The following is a 21784-nucleotide window of genomic DNA, read 5'->3' as shown; positions in this document are numbered from 1 at the left end:
TGGTCCAATCTTAGAAGGGGTGATTCTCTTAATCGGCCATTGGGTTGAATCTATGACCCCCATTCTCTCCTTCATTGTAAATTCTGAAGTCAATTACATAGAGATCACAAGACAGAAGAAATCTATGATCTTGGCATTAATGCCTGGTAATAGGAAACTGCAAATTTTGAACCACTGGAAATGATTGCACCTTCCATGAATCTAAATCAGTGGCCATTATTTCTATATTGTTCACAATTTCAACTGGTTTAGCATATGATTCAATACTTGATATACTTTTTTATTATGTACGGAAGGTATAAAAATGGATAAAGCAAGTATTATTCAGGAAAACTTTTAAATTTAATTCCTAGGATAAGGTTTAATTAAAATTATTATAGTTTCGAGCAATATTTTAAATTTTATAATGAGATAAAGGCCATAAAGACTATATATATAAAATTAAGTATACAAAGTCATCAGCCACTTTGTAAAATTTTGGGGATGCTCAATCCAACTGAATGCTATCACCTTGAATATTCCAATTTTTAAATCCTGAGTCAAGGACGAAGAAAAAGAAAAAAGAAAGAAATGAAAATGCAAAACCAAATAAAGCCATGCAAATCTCATCTTATATTGTGTGCCAAGTACAGTTTTGTCAAGAAAACAGTGGGAGGTAACTCAGTCCACCTAGAAGCACTTGTGGTGGACAATGGAGGGGCCAGACTCTTCGTACTCATCCTTGCTGATCCACATCTGCTGGAAGATGGGCAGTGAGGCCAGGATGGAGCCGCCCAACCACACAGAGTACTTGCACTCAGGGGGGGCGATGATCTTGACCTTCACCGTGCTGGGAGACAAGGCATTGATCTCCTTCTGCATCCTGTCGGTGAAGCCAGGATACATGGTGGTCCCACCACATAGCACTGTGTTGGAGCAGAGGTCCTTGCGGATGTCAATGTCACACTTCATGATGGAGTTGAAGGTAGTCTCGTGGATGCCACAGGCTTCCACACCCAGGAAGGCAGGCTGGAAGAGAGCCTCGGGGCAGCAGAAGCGCTCGCTGCCAATGATGATGACCTGACCATTAGGCAGCTCGTAGCTCTTCTCCAGGGAGGAGCTGGAGGCGGCAGTGGCCATCTCCTGCTCCAAGTCCAGGGCAACGTAGCAGAGCTTCTCCTTGATGTCACGCACAATTTCCCTCTGGGCCATGGTGCTGAAGCTGTAGCCACGCTCTCTGAGGATCTTGATGAGGAAGTCCGTCAGGTCCCGGCCAGCCATGTGCAGACTCAGTATTGCATGGGTGAGGGCGTGCCCTTCATAGGTGGGCACAATGTGAGTGGCCCATCACCAGAGCTCACCACGATGCCAGTGGTGTGGCCAGAGGCATACAGGGGCAACACGGCATCGATGGCCAAGTACATGGCTGGGGTGTTGAAGGCCTCGAACATGATCTGGGTCATCTTCTCACGATTGGCCTTGGGGTTCAGGGGGGCCTCAGTCATCAGGATGGGCTGCTCTTCGGGGGCCACACGCAGCTCATTGTAGAAGGTGTGGTGCCAAATGTTCTCCATGTCATCCCAGTTGGTGATGATGCCATGCTCTATGGGGTACTTGAGGTTCAAGATGCTTCTCTTGTTCTGGGCCTCATCACCCACATAGAAGTCCTTCTGTTCCATGCCCACCAAGACGCTCTGGTACCGGGGGTGCCCCACGATGGATGGGAAGGTGGCATGGGGTACATCGTGACCTGCAAAGCCGGCCTTGCACATGCCAGTGCCATTGTCAAGCACAAGCACAGCAACATAATCTTCCATGTTGAATTGGTATTGGTGGAGCCTGGTGGCAAAGCTGGAGCAGTGAGGGGCCTTTGCTGGTGGAGTGGATGTGGTCTCAGTTGTCACCTTAAAGTTTCTCGATCTACTCATGCAAGAAGATATATAAGACACTCATAAGAAATAATATATATATAGTTTTAAATACTGAAATATGATTATAAAAAAGGAAATAAATAAATTTAATAGCCACAGAATTATTAGCTATTAAAATCCATTTATATTTCAAAATCAGCTTAGTATTGACTGAAAACAACAATTTTAGCTTTTAGGGAACAATCGCTATTAATTTCTACTGTTCCTAAAATTACATTGGTTTGGTATATATCATGCTAATGTTTAAAACACTTTTTGTGAAACAGATAGCTTATCAAAAAAAAAACTATCCTTAAAAGAAGTGATTGCTTCCATATTGAAATAAATTCATTTGAGTAACAAATTCCAATGCAACATATATCTATGATGCCTAATATTTATGAGGAGTGGATGTGGTTTACACTAATTTGACCCCACCCCCTGCTTCTAGAATTCTTTGGAGTGGAAATGATCTAATCTTGCTTCACTGCAAATATACTGACATCATCAAAAAGGAGTTCTCTCAAGGTTCCTCATCAATTCCAAAAGTACCTAATTAGCCCCATTTTTTCCTCCTTCGTTCCTTTCACTGTATCCTTTCCTCTTCAAAGGTACCTCTAGATCTGTGCTCTTAATTCTTCCCCTTTTATATTCTTTGATGGACGTTTCCCACCACTCCATTTTCCTCTCTGCTTCATGGCAGTATCTTACACCTGTCATTTCTACTTCAACTCTTTGCCTCCCTCTGGCTATAAACATGCTCAGAAAGAAAAAACAAAATCATGCTTTTCCTTAATGTGGTTGTATCTTGAAATCTCCAGTTGCTTTTCTTCTAAGATTTCTCTAAACACAAGCCTCCCCTCTTGCTACTCTGAGTGTGGTCTGACGACCAGCAAAAATGTGTCATCTTAAAACTTGTTAGAAATGCAGAATCTTGGCCCCACTGCTCAGAAGCCCTTACAGTCTCCCATAGTAGAACTAAAACATAGAAAAAACCACTGCAATTTCCATTGATGTTCACTAACTCAGAGAATGTGTCATTTTTGTGTGCTCCATCAACAGAAGTCAATTTGTTATAATCTGTTGGCTCCTGTGGAGCACTTTCCACAGTCTCATGCCCACATATACACACAAGATTTTTTTTTATAATTAATCTTGTTTCCGAATTTCTGGCTCAGAAGCTGATTTCTATAAAAATGAAACAAAATAAAACAACAACCCAACTTCAGAAAATATCCTACTCATACACTAGGTCATTCAAACAGTCAGTAAGAAAACAAATATTTACTGTATCTATCAAGTCATAGGCACCATCCTGGGAGAAACTGGCCTTATAAATAAAAGACAGATTGTGCTCTAGGGTCAGAGGCAGAGACACACAAAAAAAATCAGCATAGAAAGTGTCATTCAATGGCTCTACATCTCAAGTAAATGGATACAGAATATGGACACTAAGGAGACAAGACTGTTGCGACTGCATAGTTTAGGGAATGCTCAGAAGACCAGGATGTGTCTTAAAATACAGACGCAGTGCAGAGGGGGGTATGAAGGAGATTTAAGAATGGGCAGCCTGAGCAAAATGATGAGGAGTGAAACAGAATGAGACACATGGAAAACTAGAACCCAGTTACTGGGGATGGAATAGAGAGGTCAAATTTGCTTGATTAACTAGAAGACATCACTTTATTAACTGAAAGTAAAGATGTCTAAAAAGAATGAAGACAGAAGACAGAAGACAGAAGGAAGAAGGAAGAAGACAGAAGGAAGAAGAAGAAGAAGAAGAAGAAGAAGAAGAAGAAGAAGAAGAAGAAGAAGAAGAAGAAGAAGAAGAAGAAGAAGAAGAAGAAGAAGAAGAAGAAGAAGAAGAAGAAGAAGAAGAAGAAGGAGAAGGAGAAGGAGAAGGAGAAGGAGAAGGAGAAGGAGAAGGAGAAGGAGAAGGAGAAGGAGAAGGAGAAGGAGAAGTAGAAGGAGAAGGAGAAGGAGAAGAAGGAGGAGAAGGAGGAGAAGGAGGAGAAGGAGAAGAAGGAGAAGAAGAAGGAGGAGAAGAAGGAGGAGAAGAAGAAGGAGAAGAAGGGGAAAAAGGAAGAAACAAGGAGAAGGAGAAGGAAGAGAAGGAGAAGGAAGAGAAGGAGAAGGAGGAGAAGGAGAAGAAATAGGAGGAGAAGAAGAAGGAGGAGAAGGAGAAAGAAGAAAGAAAGAAAGAAAGAAAGAAAGAAAGAAAGAAAGAAAGAAAGAAAGAAAGAAAGAAAGAAAGAAAGAAAGAAAGATAAAGAAAAACAAAGAAAGGAAGAAAGAATAAAATTAACTTCTACTGGAAACTCTCTCTATACAAAAGCTTGTAAAAATGTATAATGGAAAATAATTTGAATAAAAGAACTTAGAGACAGTTGTTTCATTAGGTGACTCTGGAAAATTAACAGAAGTGTCCTATGCAGTAATATGACATGTAGGATAGAATGATGTTCTTAAATACATACTAAAGAAAACATTTGGCTGGGAAAATACAAAAGTGAGAATTTAATGACATAGCATCCCTCAATTTATGTTTTAACATTATTTGATGCTTATATTTTAAGATAATAATTATAATATTTATGATAGAGAACAGTAACTACATATAAGAAAGAGATTCTGTATCTTCCTCTTCTCCTAACTACAATGGCAATGTTTCATCTATAAACGTAGCCACAGATACATTAATGAGAGCATTTACCACTGCAAATTTCAAAAATGCATATAAAGCTTATCTCCATTCATGGATAATTCAATAACATAAAGTGGCACAAAGGAATTTCAGAGGAATGAGGTATTTTCTGGATGAGAGTCTTGGTCATGTTTGTAATATTTATGAAGAAAGGTGGCAAAAGAAAAAATTCTTAAATTGGAATAGATATATTTAATACTACACATATCAAATATTTTATGCAACTTTTTTTGTTTTCAATGTAGATACTGGAGAGTAAACCACGATCTTGTGCACAAAAAGCATGCACTCTGCCACATACTATGCTGTGTGCTTGGTGATCGGTAGGCAGGATGCAAAAAGCCTGAGACTTTGACACATAGTTTTGGAGAAGTTCCAAACACATCTTCATTTTCACTGTCAGAATTATTGTCCTCAAAAAGGTCCTAATTTCTAACCCATAATGTCCTATTTTTCTTATTACTAGGGTAGATGTAAATATCAGTCATCTCAAGTCAGAACAAGAAAGCCATCCTCCAGTAACTTACTAGTTTTCCTGACCTGCTGAGCGGCATACATTTGCTTTGGTTTCAGGACAGTCTAGAGTAGTAAATAACAGCTTTAAGAATAACAAGTATGAAGTTGAATAAAATTGAATATTCCCCATTACAATATGATGTAATACAAAGAGCACAGGTGTTGGAGTTATTCCGTTGTGGATTTCAATCCTGGTTCTGAGTTTTACCAACATACATCTTCTCCTGTATTCAAGATTAGGAAAGACCACATTAGGTGTCACAAAGTGTTACTTTCCTTACACCTCATTGATTATTATACAAATTCTGTTGTATCCATTAGTTTATTTCCTTGACAAAAATGATCTAGAACAAAAACTGAATTGTTTCAATTCACCTCCTTTGAATTAAGAGAAATACAAACATGAGTAAATTTGAGGGGAAATGACTCCTGAATTTTAGACACACAAGTACTAAACAGAAAGCCATAAGCAAGTATGCTCACAACAGAGGCAGAGTGAGATGGACTGAAAGAACTGACACTAAAGAAGTGTTTTCTGCAAGGAAAAATTAGAGTAGGGGTAAAGAATTAAATTTTTCAAAAGTGTGTATGAAGGAAGAGAAGAAAAAATGAGACGTGACTAGTCAACTGATCAAATTGTGCTCTACACTGGAATTTGACACAATATTGTAAAATGATTACAAATCAATAAACGCTGTTTAAAAAAATCAACTAATCATGTTTTATAAAATGGTTTATTCTAATCCTATTTCCAATACAAACATAGATCACTGCTCAATTTTAAGACTAAACACTACACAAAGCTAAATTCACAGCAGAAATGTTAAAGTTCACACTAATAAAATCAAAGTTCATACTAATAAAACTAAAATGAAATACCTAAATAGAAAATCATATGATCAAAAAACTCAGGTTGCAAATGACATCAGTCACTATTCTAAAGCAATATGAATTCTGCTACACATTGTTCGTTGTGACACCCAGTCAGAATAATTGTCTTTCTAACTAACTGATGATGTGTTCATTCTAAGTTAATCCTCCTATTAATTTAACCTTTCTGACTGTTGCTACTCTAGAGGAACACTAAGATTTTGTTTTTTTAAAGAGAATATAAATGATTGTAACTATCCAGTTTATCAACTGAATGTATATATGTCTGTCTTTACTAAAGATTCTACCATTTGCCCTTTGTTTTCACTTACAGGAAGAAAAAGTGAGGCCACATTGTGAAACAGCAAAAACTGTTAATAAATTCTAATTTACATATTAGAAAACTGAATGTAAAAACTTATAGCAGTATCTGAACTTAAACATATCATATAAACTATATAAAAATTAGCCCCTTCCTCCTCAGCCCTTTGTGTTCACACTCTTTAAAATAATCCGCCTTGACTTCTTCAAAAGATTAACTGTGAAGTCATTCTCTAAAACTCACTTCAAACATTTACAGGTTCCAAGATTTTTGTTTCCATCAGTGTCTACCAGGCCGTCTGTAGTTACTTTATTGCTCCAATACTCCTCTGAACACTCTCAACACGACTCCACAGAGAACCATGTAGCTACTGAATCAATTGCATTTTTAAGAAAACATGCTGGGGAGAATGATGCCATACTGTCTGCAATCTGCATAATCTATCCAACTACAGCCACGCCCAACCTCATCAGGTTTACAGACGTTCCAATGGGAATGTGATTATTTACATGTACATTTAAAGAAAAAATATTTTTAAGTAACTTATAAATTCTGATTTTAAAATCTCAATCCCATTCTTAAGAGATTATTCCATGAAATGAAATAGATTATAAATTAATATAGACTGTCTTTAAAATCTGGAAATATTTATTAAAATATACTATAAAACAGGAATTGTAAACTCAAATGCTTCCAGAGGCAAAGTAGGTGACACATGTAAGTGAAGGTCCCAGGTGAGGACAGCAAACTGGAGAACACGTGCCCCACTGAGAAGGGGCAAATCTTGTAGGGCAGACCACAGAGTAGCCTGTGTAACAGGGGGACCAAATTTGAGTATTTGAAGAGGTCCAAAATGCAAATTTCTGCATGAGTTGCCTAAATTTTAAATGTTGACTCAATCTGTGGAAGCAACCTGAACATATCCAGGAGCCAAGCTTAGCCTGCAGCCCAATTGTGTTTTTATATTTGTTGTGCTTCCAAGGTTGGGTATATAGCAAATATTTGGATGTAAACCATTCCTTTCTTTAGTATCATATATCTAAAGAAAAAAACTTGGCTCGAACATGTCATAAAAATTGCTACTAAGACTCAAAAATACCCACTTTGAGAATCTTTCCAATGCCTACTTAAACTACAACCTGTATCTCAATATCCCTTATTGTTAGTCAAATGGATAATTAGTTAATAAGACAGCTGAAAGTAAATTATTAAAATAATTCCAATCTGTTAGTAACTTTGACAGTTTTGATGTTTATAATTGTCATCTTCCATGGTACCTTCATATACATTGAAATACTACTCAGTCATAAGATGAGTGAATTAATGCCTTTTGCAGCAACACGGATGGACCTAGAGATTATTATACTGAGTGAGCTAAGTTCAAAAGAGAAAGACAGATCCCTTGGGATATCACTTAAAGTGTGGAATCGAAAGTATGTTATCAACAAACTTATTCACAACAGAGAAACCTGCTAACAGATACAGAAAACAAACTGAAGGTTACCAAGGGGAAAGGGGTTGGATGAGGGGTAAATTAGAAGTTTGGTGTTAGAAAATACAAACTACCATACATATAATAGATAAACAACAAGGTCTTACTGAATAGGGTACAGATCAGTTGTCAATATCCTGTAATAAACAAAGTGGAAAACAGAGTGAAAAATTAAATATATATATTTTAATATATATATATATATATCTGAATCACTTTGCTGTAAACCAGAAATTAACACAACACTGTAAATCAACTACATTGCAATTAAAAAAACTGCCATTTTGATTGCACCAGTGCTCAGTGACTCTAACAGATATATTGCAAGATTCCATCACACATCTTTAACAAAAAGAAAGTTAATGAATTACTATTACTGGAATCTGGGAAAACGTGTTGATGTAATGACATGGATGGTAGCAAAATTTGCAAAATACTTAAAGGGCTCTGCATGTTAAATCACTCACCGTAAGCACATCTCTAAGACTGAGTGCCAATCAGTGATCAGTGGTTGGAAAGAAAATAGAGTTATTCTTCAAGATAACAGGTATTGCCAATAATACTCCTTTTAACTTGTCAATCACAGAAGAAGGCCTGGATAAAATCAGGTTTATATGGTTGGAAAGGAGAGCCTGGAAGTAAGTAGCATGTATTAGACTCCCACTTTCTAAAGATGCCATAATTTTGAGACCTGTGGATTTACACTCATTACACGTACCCATTCAATAGTTCTCAATCAAGGGTTGTATCAAAATCTCAAGGAAATCTTTCTAACTATCCATATCCAGGCCTTACTAGGTTTATTCAATCAAAATCTTCAAGGGAGGGACCAGGCTTGTAAATTTGTTCTAAATTCTCCCAGATGATTGTGGTTCACCAGCACAATTTCAGCTGAGAACTAGTGAAGGACGTAATAAACCACTTAAGTTTCGTCTCTAAGCAACGTAGCTGGTTTCTCCTCTCATTGGAGGATTTGCGCAAAGAAAAGTGTAATAATTAAAAGTCACTTAACAAAACTGCATTTCCTTGTCCTGGGTAAATGGCGATAGAACAGGGACTTGTAAATTCACAATGCAACTTGATTTCATTATGTGTGCATTCCTCACTTCCCATCAAGACATCCTAGATTTGAGAGCCAAGTGTAGCTATTTATCTAAGTGTCTACTTCTGCTGCAATAGGACAGAATGTCAGTTAATTATTGCTTCTGCTCTCTTATTTCCCACTTAACCACCACCTGTTCATGCTCAGTGTGATTGCCTCAGAGTCCTCATAAAACTGATCTCTCAGAAAGTTTACAGTTCACTCTCTTTCCCAAAGTGAGAATGATTACCCCCGACAACTGAAGAGCAGCTTGCCTAAAAACAGAAACAAAAAGAAAACAAAATCAAACCCAAAAGAATCTTCTTGTTAATTCCCAAACGCCCAGTTTCCAAACTGGCCTGTGTATTTCAACTCAACTCTCCATAGTCTGTTTCCCTTTTCCCTCTTAAGAATTGGGCAATGAGAGAGAAATCATTTTTATAGAATTCATAAATTTTTTTATAAAGCAGAAACTTATCCACATCAGCAAGATTTTGATTATATTGTCAAGTGTTTTTGGTTACTTTGAGTGTTAAGACAAAACTTATTTCCAACACAAGTTTTGTTTTCTTCTGTTTTTACACCAATCAGAAAAACTTGATTGGGGAAAAATATTTGGAAAAAAAGGTTGCCTGCATCAAATGCGATGTTTTTCACAATTATCTACCATAAATTTATAAAAGAAAGCTGTACCTTCTGATGCTGCTTTTAGCAATATCATTATTTAAAGTAAAATCTTAGACAAATAAGTTCTTTTCTAGTATTTTCACTCAGGGAATGGCCAAGCATCCAATACATAAAATTGCACCTACTGTGCCAGTGGAAGGAGTTCCTGGTGGGGCTGCGGCAGCAGGAGGTGATGGATGTTCCAGAGCTAAAGTAGGAGGATTCCTCTTACCATCATCTGCTTCCCATATATAGCCACTGCCCCACTAAGGAACTACAGCTGGCTGAGCCTGGATGCCCCCAAGGCGTACGTGGTGGCCAGGTGGCCATCAGCATGAGGGCACTAACCTCAGGCCTTCATCTTCTGTGGGCTCTGAAACTACCACCCACCCGCAGGCACTTCCCAGTGGGGAGGCGTTCCTTCCAGGGTAGAAGACGGGCTGGGAGACACAGCTCTGTCCTTTCTGTGGGTACCACCTTTCTCTAGCCCCTGGCCTTGGCTTTGGAGTCGTATCCATGTTAACAGGACCTGATGTGTTATTTTTCATTATATGTACTTTTAGATGTAAAGAACCTGTAGCTAAAACAAGAATCTGAATTTCAAATATTTTGTAAATAAATCTAGTGGAGCTATACCCTGTTTCTCGCTTCATTATTGGCATTGTAGGAAAGCAGCTTTGCTGCAAATGTAATATTTTCAGATAAGGCAGCATAGTGGAGAGTGGCATTGCCATGGACGTCCACGAGGTTTGGGTCGGCACCACATTTTAGCAGAGTCATCGCACACTCAACTTCTTTGCTCTGCATGGCCTGTCAGTATCATGCCAAGAAACAGACTGTAAGTGCTAGGAATTCCATGTCAACATTCCACAAGTCCCATCAGTTTATTATACTTAAAACAGATCAAATCATTTCTATTCTAAGTCATTACATTGAATCCATCTTGCATGGATGGCTGGCTGCCACACACCACCAGCGCTGCCCTGTTCTCACCGTCACGGAGGCTCAGCTGGCATATCTTCTCTTTCAGGAGAATCGCCACTCATGTATGGCCAGATCAAGGGCAGCCCTACAAATGTGAAAGTACTTTCTAGGAAATTAGAGTGTACTGTTTCAAACATACCATTACTCGTGTAATTGGAAACACTCCATAGCATGCTATTCATAGACCTTTCAAATAAATACTTAGTTTTCTTATGGAGAAAGTTCAATATTTATGAGCTTTTATTGCTCACATTAACGGAAGAAAAACCTGTTTGAATATAAATAGCGTGACCTTGACATTCAGCTCATCTTGATTCTGACTTTTACTTTAACTGTCACTTCTTAGCTGTCATTTATCATTTCAGTGCCTCACTTTCCTTATAAACAAAACAGGGCTGAAGTCAAAGTTATCTCACAGGAGAACACTGCAATGCTTCAATGAAAATATATGCAAATTGTTTACAACAATTTCCTGCAAAATAACAGCCCAATTATTGTTAGATAATACAATTACGGCCCTTACTACAAATTAACAAGTATAATATTTCAATTAAGTAAAATGATAGAATACCTATTTTGCCGATTGAAGGATTGGAGAGAACACCGCACTTCAATCATTCTAATATATTCATTTTCTCACATTTTGACATCTCTGACATGGGAAGGCAATTTAAAATTCATAACATCTTACAATCATGATTGTTTGTTTGTTTCTCATTTATCCTGTTGGTCAAATAATTGTAATATCTTTTTGTATCCAGTTGCATTTTTATTGCTGTCGAAGTATACTTGATGAAAAAAATTATTAGAGAGATTACAGGTGTGCAATACGGTGATTCACAATTTTTGAAAATTACAGTCCATTTATAGTTATTATAAAATATGAGCTATATTCCTCATGTTGTACCATATATCCTGGTACCTTATTTAAATTTTAATATTTTATACCACTTACTCCTCTCCTCTTTCCATCTTTCCACTGTTAACCACTAGTTGGTTCTCAGTATGTGTGAGTTGGCAGCATTTTTTAAAGAATTTCTTATTGGGGTGTAAAATAATGGGCTAGCATACAATCCATGATGCCTTAAAGTATGTGCAATAGTGACCTATATCATAGTCAGATATTGTCACATGGGTAGCATTTAAATAACATTTAATTCTTAAAAACTTTATAGGTAATATTGTAAATCAAATAGACTTCAGTTTCAAAAATCATAAAAAGCTTTACAGGGAAGGAGAACTAAAATAACAAAACAAGAATTTTTGAAAATGTAATTCTTACTCTAATTCTCAAGAGACTTGAATCAAGAAAATTCAGGGTTCAATGGAATCAGGCTGCTCCTTTTATTCAATATTTAGATTTATACATTGTATGAAAGCAGAATGTCCAATGATGAATATTAATATTTAATTCTATTTTAAATGTTCAAAAGGTTAGGCAAAGGTTATCTTTTACAATTTCCAACTTTCAGACATATTTTTGTTTGGAAGAAGGGAGGAAAAGCTTAAACTGAAATTAAGTCTTAAGACTTCAGTTTTAAAATTCTCTTCATGCTCAGAGTGGTCAATATGGAGTTTTTAAAGTTCAAGATGTTCTGAGAGATGATGGGTCCTGTGTAGAATAGATCTACCACAATGTATTCAGGTAACAGATGATGAACAAATGGATTGAAAGAATGAATAAATACATTGCAGGGTTAAATCATTTTACAGAAATCGTTTACCAAGAAGATTTATACTTTGTAATAGTATTAAATGAATTACATTTGCTATTTTTTATTTTATTTTCATAAGGATACACCTAAAATTTATACACTTTTGCAATAGTAATAATCATTTACATATACTATAATTTTCTTTCCATAAGAATGTTAAGTAAAATGACTAATCTATACTCATTTACATTTGATACATAATAAAGCTACATGTATTCCAAAACATGAGGATATAATTAAATATATACCTAGCAAAATCTATAAGCAGAAATAAAAAGATTCCCTTCTTTTTTTCTTTTTCTATTTTTTCCTTTTTTTTCCCCCTTTACTTCTGAAGAGGCTAAAAATTTTCCTAACTTACCAATCATCAAATTAAAGAAAATGACAAAGTGACAAGTTATTTTTATCACTGTGTAAAACTCCTATCCTTGACCTTTCCCAGTATTTCATTAAAAGTAAATATTTTCTAGAATTTTTGTACATGTTCATTGAAGAAATCACACATTTTTTAAAAGGAAAATTTTCACATATAATGCAAATGCCCAGAAATATATTTTTATCACATTTGTGTATTTAATTTTGGCTGAGACCATAGTCTTCTTATTTTTGTATATAATAAAATTGATCTTTCCTTTGTTTCAGTGATCTTCAAAACGACATCTTTGCAGGTCAACATGCATCTATTATCTATGCCACCTTCAATGGTAAAATATTCCTCCATACTGAATGCACTGCAATTGATTTATGAAATCCTTTATGTGAGTTTGTTTTTATATACATTGCTATTTTAAGTAGTCATGAGAAAAACAAATTGTATGTTATATACCTTTAATAAATGTTTAATTATTTGTCTATTATCAGTATAAAGAACATTCATGTGTAAAGGAAATGTACAATTCTAATGTGGTACTAATCAGTAAATTGCCTCTTTGAAAACTCAAAAGCAACTTAAACTTGAATCAGCAGAACAAACACCACTGCTTTTCATCTTCACACACACCCGTGTAAGTACCACTGTTCTGCACCTCCCCAAATTTTGTGAAGGGAAAATGGTATTTCATTTCTCCTTTAAATTCTTTTTCTGTCCAGAGATACTAAATATTTCTCCCTATGTCCATTGGGCATAGGTATGAAAAAAAAGTACTCTGCCCAATTTCAAAGTAGAGGGTTTTTTTGTTTATTGGTTTAAAACTTGTCAGCAAAAATGAAAAATTCTTATCTCTGTTACAAATGCATTGTAAATATTTAAAATTACATTTTCTTTTATTATGTTCATCTTATTTTCTCATCTAAAGGTTTAAATTTCTGTATGTTGTTAAATCAAATTCCAGAATTCATGCTTCTGAAGTCCTTCTTAGGGATGTCTTTGCCAGCATAAAAATGTTTGAAGAGAAATTTATGTTTTCTTCTGTAAATTTTTCTCACTTTGTAGGTTCACAAATTTATTCTATACAACTGAAACTTATTCTAGTGAGATAAAAATCTAGCTACTTTTCTGTAAATTATTTCTACACCATTTATGAATAACTTATCTTTTCCTTGTATGAAATTTCATCAGTAACAAGTTTTAAATCTTATATATATTCTTGGGTTTCAGTGTATTTTCTGTTCCACTTATTTATCTGTTCTTTTCAGTTGTTAGTCAATGAATAATTTGTGGAAATTTACAGAACATTTTGATGTTTAGAAGGGCAAAGCTTTGTCTACTACACAAAAAATTGAATTTCATCAGAAGGACTAAAAATAGCATCTGTAACTCAAAATTTTTAAAATGATGCTTCCTTGGTTTATGGAAAATTGAATAAATATTGGAAAACCACACATTTTAAGAAAATAAGTCCACTATTCAACAACACAGCCATCTCCTGACTTCAAAGTTGCCCTCTAAGGTCCTTCAGTAAAAAAATATGTACAAATGTGTACACTGATATAAAATGGAGATTAAATTTTATCCAAAGGATTTTTATCCCAGAGGCTGATCTGTCATGGGAATTACTTTTCTCATTACACGCTTTCCTATGTATAAAAGTGCACATTAAAAATAAGATGCTGTTTTATATTTATGTTTAATTTGATTTCTATGATTACTGATATGCAGTTAAATCACATAGAAACTGTCAGTACAGTGTTCTCTAAGGGAAATTATGAGTGGGTCCAACACAAGTTAAAACTTCACCTGCCTATAAAGTCTGCTGGGTGCCGGACCCCAAGTTATTTTCCACAGGCCTCAAGGGGAGAACTGACAGGTAGACCTGGCTCCTGGCTCCTCCTGGATCCGCCCCACACCAGTCTGCCACCCCTGTAATCTGTTCAATTTATTTCTTTCATCCAGGCCATTTTTTTTTCTTTGCAAGAGAATCTGCTGTACCCTTACTATCAAAGGATAAAATCAGTTCACAAATTAACCATGGGTACCACACTCTTTGCATTCTTACCTGAGAGGAATAGTGGTTCAACTTCATCATCATGCTCAAGACATTTGTTCTTTGATTCTGTGATAATTTAATCCACTGGGATCTTGATATTCACGCTACATTACAGGACATCAAACTGACCCATTCTGTGGGAGAATTTATGTTGGTGGTACTAGGTGCATAGAAAATAGGAGATAGTTAGAAAATCCTGGCCAATAATTATTTTCCCAGTTATAATTTATGTCAACCCTCTTAAAAACAGAGCAGCATTATACACTGAAAGATACATTTTCCCCAAAGGTAAACAAAAATTCAAAATATCACCATGGCAATATACAATTTACAAAAGAAAATGTTACCAATAAAATCAGTTCTAACACTTACCAACAGCTTTGGTCATTAAGTGAAATATGCAATTCAGGTTAGTGAGATACATGGTAAAAGTTCAATTTTCGAAAAGGTGTATTTTTTACAAAACCTAACTAACAGAGACATTATTTTTATATTCCTTAAATTGCTCTAACAATTTTCTTCTAATATTATATGAGAAGATTTGAGGAGATTGTATGACACTAAGAAACAGCATGGACTTAAAAATCTTAAAACCTAACAAAGACAAAAAAAAAAATAATCACACAGGATCTGTGGGTGCAGGTAAACACTTGCCCAGCTGTCAACTCCGCAAACCAGAAAAAAAGCTCACATTAAGTTTTGATAATTTTTAAATCAGCTTTCTTTGTGCTGTAACAGTACAAAATATTATCTTTCACCCAAATTAAAAATATAAAAAATGATGGACTTTATGATTGATTTAAAACTGCAAACATGAGACTCTGCCTGGAGGGTACTGTGCTCTGTCTATAGAGGAACGTTCAGCACCAGGACTTGCTTGCTTGATTCACTAATTCCTTATCATCATCCAGTCATTTCACATTCCTATTTATGGTTGATTTTGGTTTCTTTTTTGATAATGATTATTTTCAAATAATATAAAAAGAGAAACACTCCTTTCTTCTTCCTGGAAAACCTTTAGCAAACATCTTCTCCAATCCTCTATATTTTGGCACGTCTTCCTCCATTTTCTAACATCTCTGCCTCTTTCGTCAACTAGATTAGAATTTCTAGGTGAATTATTCAGACATTACTGACATCTCAAGTTTAGAAATACCTGGTTTTTAACATGCATCAAGACTGAGAATGGAGGCGATGTGTTGATCAAATATAAAATACATCTTGTGTGGAATCAATCTAGAATAAGTGAAAGAATTTCCAAGGATGCAGGTCTTAAATTTATCATGTTATCCACTTAATTGATCCTTTTTTCTGAAAGATACTGTTAGCCTGGTACACAATCCTACATTTCATATTATCTTCTAAGAAAGAAGCCAGATTTTTCTTAAAACAATACATTTCACCTTCTTTATTGTTATAGTCAATAGGATGTGTTCAAAGATGAGAAAGTCACATAATAATTTTACTCTCTATGGCATCATTTAACCTTTTCAATAGAATCAGGTCTATCTACTCTAATGTTCTGCCTGGTGGGGGAATTAGGATAAATTGACTGAATACCTATGATTCTTTCATTCACTGAATTTATTATCTGACTTCCTATAAAGCTCTCCATTTAGCCTTACAGATACAAGTATTCAAGATTTCTTCCTCAAGTTCAACATATGGTGGGAGAAGGCTGCCACAGAAACAATAAATTAGAGAGAAATTTCTTACAAACATACAAATTCAATGTTCTGGAGAAAGAGAAATCCATTGGACATATCAAAGAGAGGTAGGGAAAGACTAAGTATTCATCAGTATATATAAAGGGAAAATATGGAGAGAAGCTAAAAGGAAAAAGGACATGTAATCTTAGAGTTGGCCAATATAAAAGGGAGAGAAAAGATTGAGAATCCCAGAAGGTAATTCCTGAATTTTAATATAATCATAGAAGTGTCCTCAACAGAATAAAAGGGGAATAAAGGGCTGTACTCAACTAAAAGCAGTCATCAGAAAAATTTTGTCTTGTCCCGCTTTAACAATAATATACATAGATTATTCTACTAAATCCCTGGATTAGTAATGTTGCTATTAACAGTATTAAATTGATAACAAGTATGGAACTATAACAGGACTAAATTGCATAAGAATTTTAAGGGGAAAGGATACTAGGCCATAATAGAGTACAATCAAGAATCATATAAATATACTAAGACAAGAGGAGATTTGTTAAAATAGTTATTCACACACATATCTGATACATGATTATGGTGGAATTTATACAAATATTTCAGATTTTGAAATAGTTTTCTAAGTACAATTGTATCACTCAAAAATGTGTTCAAACAAAAATCTGTTCATATATGCAAGTACTGTTTTTGACCCATGAGATATGATTAGAAGGCAAAAGCGTCTCCCAGTACCCTTTTAAATTTACAGTGGTTCTTCTCCAAATCTAGGTTGAAAAATGTTCCTCTGAAGGAAAAAAAAAAAGTGCGGGGTTGCTTTAACAGACAAAGAACTGAAACAGAACATCCAGCCCATGGAAATATGAATAGACCAAGTTAGAGGTTCTCAGTGAGGCCATGCTGCTGGGTGGCCACTTGCAGGAGGGGTGGAAGGCAGAATGGCCCTTTTCCTCCTTCCTGCCTAAACCCATCCGTCCTCCCTCAGATGGCTGCCAGGATCAAAGTTGCAGGGTACGGGAGAGCTTCTAAGTGACTGATGCTTCTGGGGGATGGTCTTGAGCAGCCAGCTTCTGGCAATAATTGGAAAGCAGACTCTATCTCTCAGGGGCATTTTTGGTCTCACAGCTGTTCTCAAGCACAACTCACCCTGACCTAAGTGAATACAGTCCATTCTGTTGGCCTTTCTTTTTCCTTGGCTCTTATGAAATCCAGAAATCTACTTCAGATTAGCCTCTTCTGAAGTCTGTTCACACCGCTAAGTGGCCCCATTGCATGGTGCCTATGATACATCCCCCAGAGAGGCTCACTTTCTCTCTTCCATGTATGCACTACATCTGGCCCTGCAGAAGCACTCAGTCATTGACAAAGATGTTCATTCTGCAAAACAGTCTCAACACACCAGCAGGTCTCCCGTCCTGAGACGAAGTAACTTACCAGCTCTCTCAGATTCCTGGTTCCCTGGGTGTGCATGACACACCTGCTCTCAGAAATGATGGAGAATCATACAAGCTCTCCAAACCGTGTTGTAAGTCTTCTCCCTCTCACCATCCCTTTTTGGTAGCCAGCTCTGTAGTCCCTTTTATATTTTAATGAAATGCATTCTTAATTTCAGAATCTATTAGCCACTCATTACATTCCCATATAGAAGCACTGGTATAGAATTGTTAAATTTCTGTTTTGAAAGTGGGAGGTGAGATCAGCGAGTGGGATCACATTCTCACCTAAAAGAATAGGGATTTATGTGAACAAACATGGCTTGAGGATAATTTGCATAGAAACAACATCCTCAGTTCAATCTATCAACTCTAAATTTATGTCCATGACTAGTTATTACTTTTTAATCCATAGATCAAGTCTAAACTCCACCACATTTTATTAAAATATTACATACTTACATTAAGAAACATGCCTATAAACAGCCAGATGGTAATAACTCAGTATTTACTTTCAAACTAATATGTACAAATAACAAAATATTACTAAAAATAAAACATGTATAAAACACCAAAAGTCATCAAATTAATAGAAGCTCCTTGTAAAACTCTGGCATTCAGGTATCTTTGAATGCATAGCTGGGAATGTTAACAAATCCTCTCCAAGTCCATTCTTATTAAACTGAATTGGTTGGAATGTAATTCCAAGGAAGTTGGATAAATTCACTTTCTTCATGATGAGGTGAGGAGGTTGAGAAATAATCTCCACTATTAAAACAATGGCTATAAATTTGGATAAACTTTTAAGAAAAAAAATCATTCCAGCACTCTGTAACTGAAGATCTGCAACAAACTAAAGTGCTTATTCATGAAAACCCCTGATGTTCAGGCAATAGAAGTGTGAGACTTTGTGTCTATCCCCTGCCAGGGCTGAGGGGACAGCAGCTCAACCAGGGTGACAGCAGACCTTGGGAACAAGGCTTGGTGCCACCACCAGGAGGGGCTCATCTGACTTGATGCGTGGGAAGGTAAACTTGTGAGCTCAGTCATCAGCATACAGGGTTCACTGAGGTTGCACTCATGTTTGGGGCAGGCAATAGGGCAGCTAAGCATTTCCCTGGAAGTTCTGGGTGGTAAGACAGTATCTGGTCTTGCTAAGCACTCTATATTCTCCAGATTTACAGGCATGCAGAGAAGAAACTGAAATGGGTTTAAGCCATCCACATCTCCATGGCTGCCAAAGCCAGCATGTATACACATGGAAATGGACAGAAGCACACTTTCTACCACTGCACATTTGGAAACAATCTGAACTGTGGATGTACTTGCTGGCCCACAGAGATGCATCGACAGAGCGACGGCCTGACTGATAGGGTTTGAGCCCAACCTCTGCCCAATTTTTGGCTAAATGCTCAGCTACACAGTTGCAGCAGCAACTGTTAGGAAGCAAGTTTTAACATTCAAAAAATGATCAGTGACATCAGTGATTGCATGCTGTAGTAGAGACAGACTTCACAGATTTACTGGTGGCAAGTTACTTAAAAAACAAGGACATATCTCTGGATTAAAATTCAAAATTAACATTACTACATTTCCTGAAATTCAACAAGACTACAAACTAAGAATGAAGAGAGTGTACAGTGACTGAGAAAGAAAAGGACTCAATAAAAACTGAGTTATCTCCAGATGCTGGAGTTAGCCACGACTTAAAATCATCTCCTATGAACACACTGAAAGAAGTAATGGAAATCATGTTTAAAGAATTATCAACGGCTGTGATGAAAATAATACAAACCACAAAGAATCTCGAAAGAGAAAAACAAAGTATATGAAAGAACCAAATGGGAACTGGAGCTGAAGAATGCAGTATCGGAAATGAAAACATCCATTGAAAGAAGAAGAAAGAATCAGTGAACTTGAAGAAAAATCAACAGAATTGTAACAAATCTGAAGAGGGAGGAAACCAACAAAGACCCAGAGACCAGATCAATTTCAATTATATTCAATACATGTAAAAAGAGAACACCAGAAGGAGATGAGAAAGGGCAAAAAATTTACATTCAAAAGAATAATTGCAAAAAATTTTCTCAAATCTGATTTTGAAACATTAATCTACAGACCCAAGGATCTAAAATAATCCCACATAGGAAAAATTCAAGGAGACCCACACTTATACACATCTTAGCCAAACTATTAAAGACAAGGCTAAGAAAAAAGTCTTGAAAGCTGCAGTGAAAAGGAATGTATCAGAAAGGAGATCTAAATAATTATTAACAACTGACTTCTCACCAAATATAAAAGCAGTCAGTGATCTTTTAGATGACAAAGTCACAGTGAATAAAAAATTAAATGTTAAACATATATTCAATATCTAGTGAAAACATTCCTTAATAAAAGAGGTAAAGAAGGCAATTTGCATATTAAAAACTGAGGGCTTTAAGATTACATAGAGTAGTAGTTATTATTTTTTAACATTTTTATTGACTTATAATCATTTTACAATGTTGTGTCAAATTCCAGTGTTCAGCACAATTTTTCAGTTATACATGAACATACATATATTCATTGTCACATTTTTTCCTCGGTGAGCTACCGTAAGATCTTGTGCATATTTCCCTGTGCTACACAGCATAATCTTGTTTATCTATTCAACAATTTTGAAGTCCCGCCTATCCCTCCCCACCCTCCAACCCCTTGGCAAACACAAGCTTGTATTCTAAGTCTATGAGTCTGCTTTTGTTTTGTATTTATGCTTTGTTTTTTGTTTTTGTTTTGTTTTTAGATTCCACATATGAGCGATCTCATATTGTATTTTTCTTTCTCTTTCTGGCTTACTTCACTTAGAATGACATTCTCCAGGAGCATCCATGTTGCTCCAAATGGCGTTATGTTGTCAGTTTTCATGGCTGAGTAGTATTCCATTGTATAAATATACATCTTCTTTATCCAGTCATCCATTGATGGACATTTAGGCTGTTTCCAAGTCTTGGCTATAGAGCAGTAGTTATTTTACTGTGTTGTGTGTTGTTGTAACATGTATAGTTGTAACATGACAACAACTTCAAAAAGAGAAGAAAAGGAGATATACTGGAACAAATGGACTTTTTCCAGAAATAAATGTGTATTATATAGACATAGACCGTGATGAGGAATAGTGAGACACATGCTGTCATCCCTAGAGCAACTGCAAACGTATCACAGAAGGAGGGACATGGGGATCGCTTTACATATGAGAATAATAGAAAGTAAAGAGCAAAATGGCAGATACAAAAGCAATGATATCAGCTTCACATATAAATGAACTAAATACCATATTCAAATAACAGAGACTGTGGTGAGTTCTTCAGGAACTGAGAATAAATTATAAACCATATATTCTTCGGGCAGTGAAATATTCCTTTAAAAATGTGGAGGATGGGAACTACTCGCTGAGGTCCCAGTGAGGCGGGAAGCCCCATAAAAAGTCCGGCAGGACCCCTAGGCAGGGCCGCTGCTGTCCTCCCACTAGCGTCTGGTTCCCTGGCCCAGAGGCTTTAATCTCACTTTTTGCCACTGAAGCAGCTAAATTACACCTAGAATTTTATTGGTCCCTGAGCTCACTTTCCTTCACTTCTGACTGGTTATTACTCTCACTTCTGATTGGTCCACTTGTAGTACTTCATTTGCATGGAGCTCTCTTCTGATTGGTCTATTTATACAAAGCTTGTTCCTGGTTGGTCAACTTCTCTTGTACTTTATTTGCATATGATGTTGCAAAGTTTAAAACTGGCAGCCTAGAAAAGGCTTGTGTAAACCTACAGATGGGGTCTAGAGCTTGAAGTGTTAACTTCTCTGGGCCTGATGGTGTAATTAACCTGAGTTCTCCAGCTCTCCCAGTGCTCCTTGGACTCTTGCCCGGATCCAGGTTGCTGTCACAACTAAGCTGTAACACATTTTGCCACAACACCAGGCTGGCTGGAACCTAAGGAATGATGATACACACCTTTTCTGACCTCATGACTTCAATCAACTAAAGC

The 21784-nt window shown here is 36.3% G+C and overlaps 1 protein-coding gene across 1 annotated transcript; it reads right to left on the bottom strand.

Moving 5' to 3' along the window:
• Positions 1-669: 669 nt before the first annotated feature.
• On the bottom strand, positions 670-1811 carry LOC102537889 (actin, cytoplasmic 2-like). Its single transcript, XM_072955542.1, is given in 2 exon segments — positions 670-1322; positions 1325-1811. Coding segments are annotated over 2 exon segments (1125 nt in total). The 5' UTR covers positions 1797-1811.
• Positions 1812-21784: the final 19973 nt, after the last annotated feature.

The sequence above is a fragment of the Vicugna pacos genome, chromosome 36 (assembly GCF_048564905.1).
Source record: "Vicugna pacos chromosome 36, VicPac4, whole genome shotgun sequence".
NCBI lineage: Eukaryota > Metazoa > Chordata > Mammalia > Artiodactyla > Camelidae > Vicugna > Vicugna pacos.
Note: the sequence above shows the minus strand (reverse complement) of the source record. Positions and strands in the feature narration are given on the sequence as shown.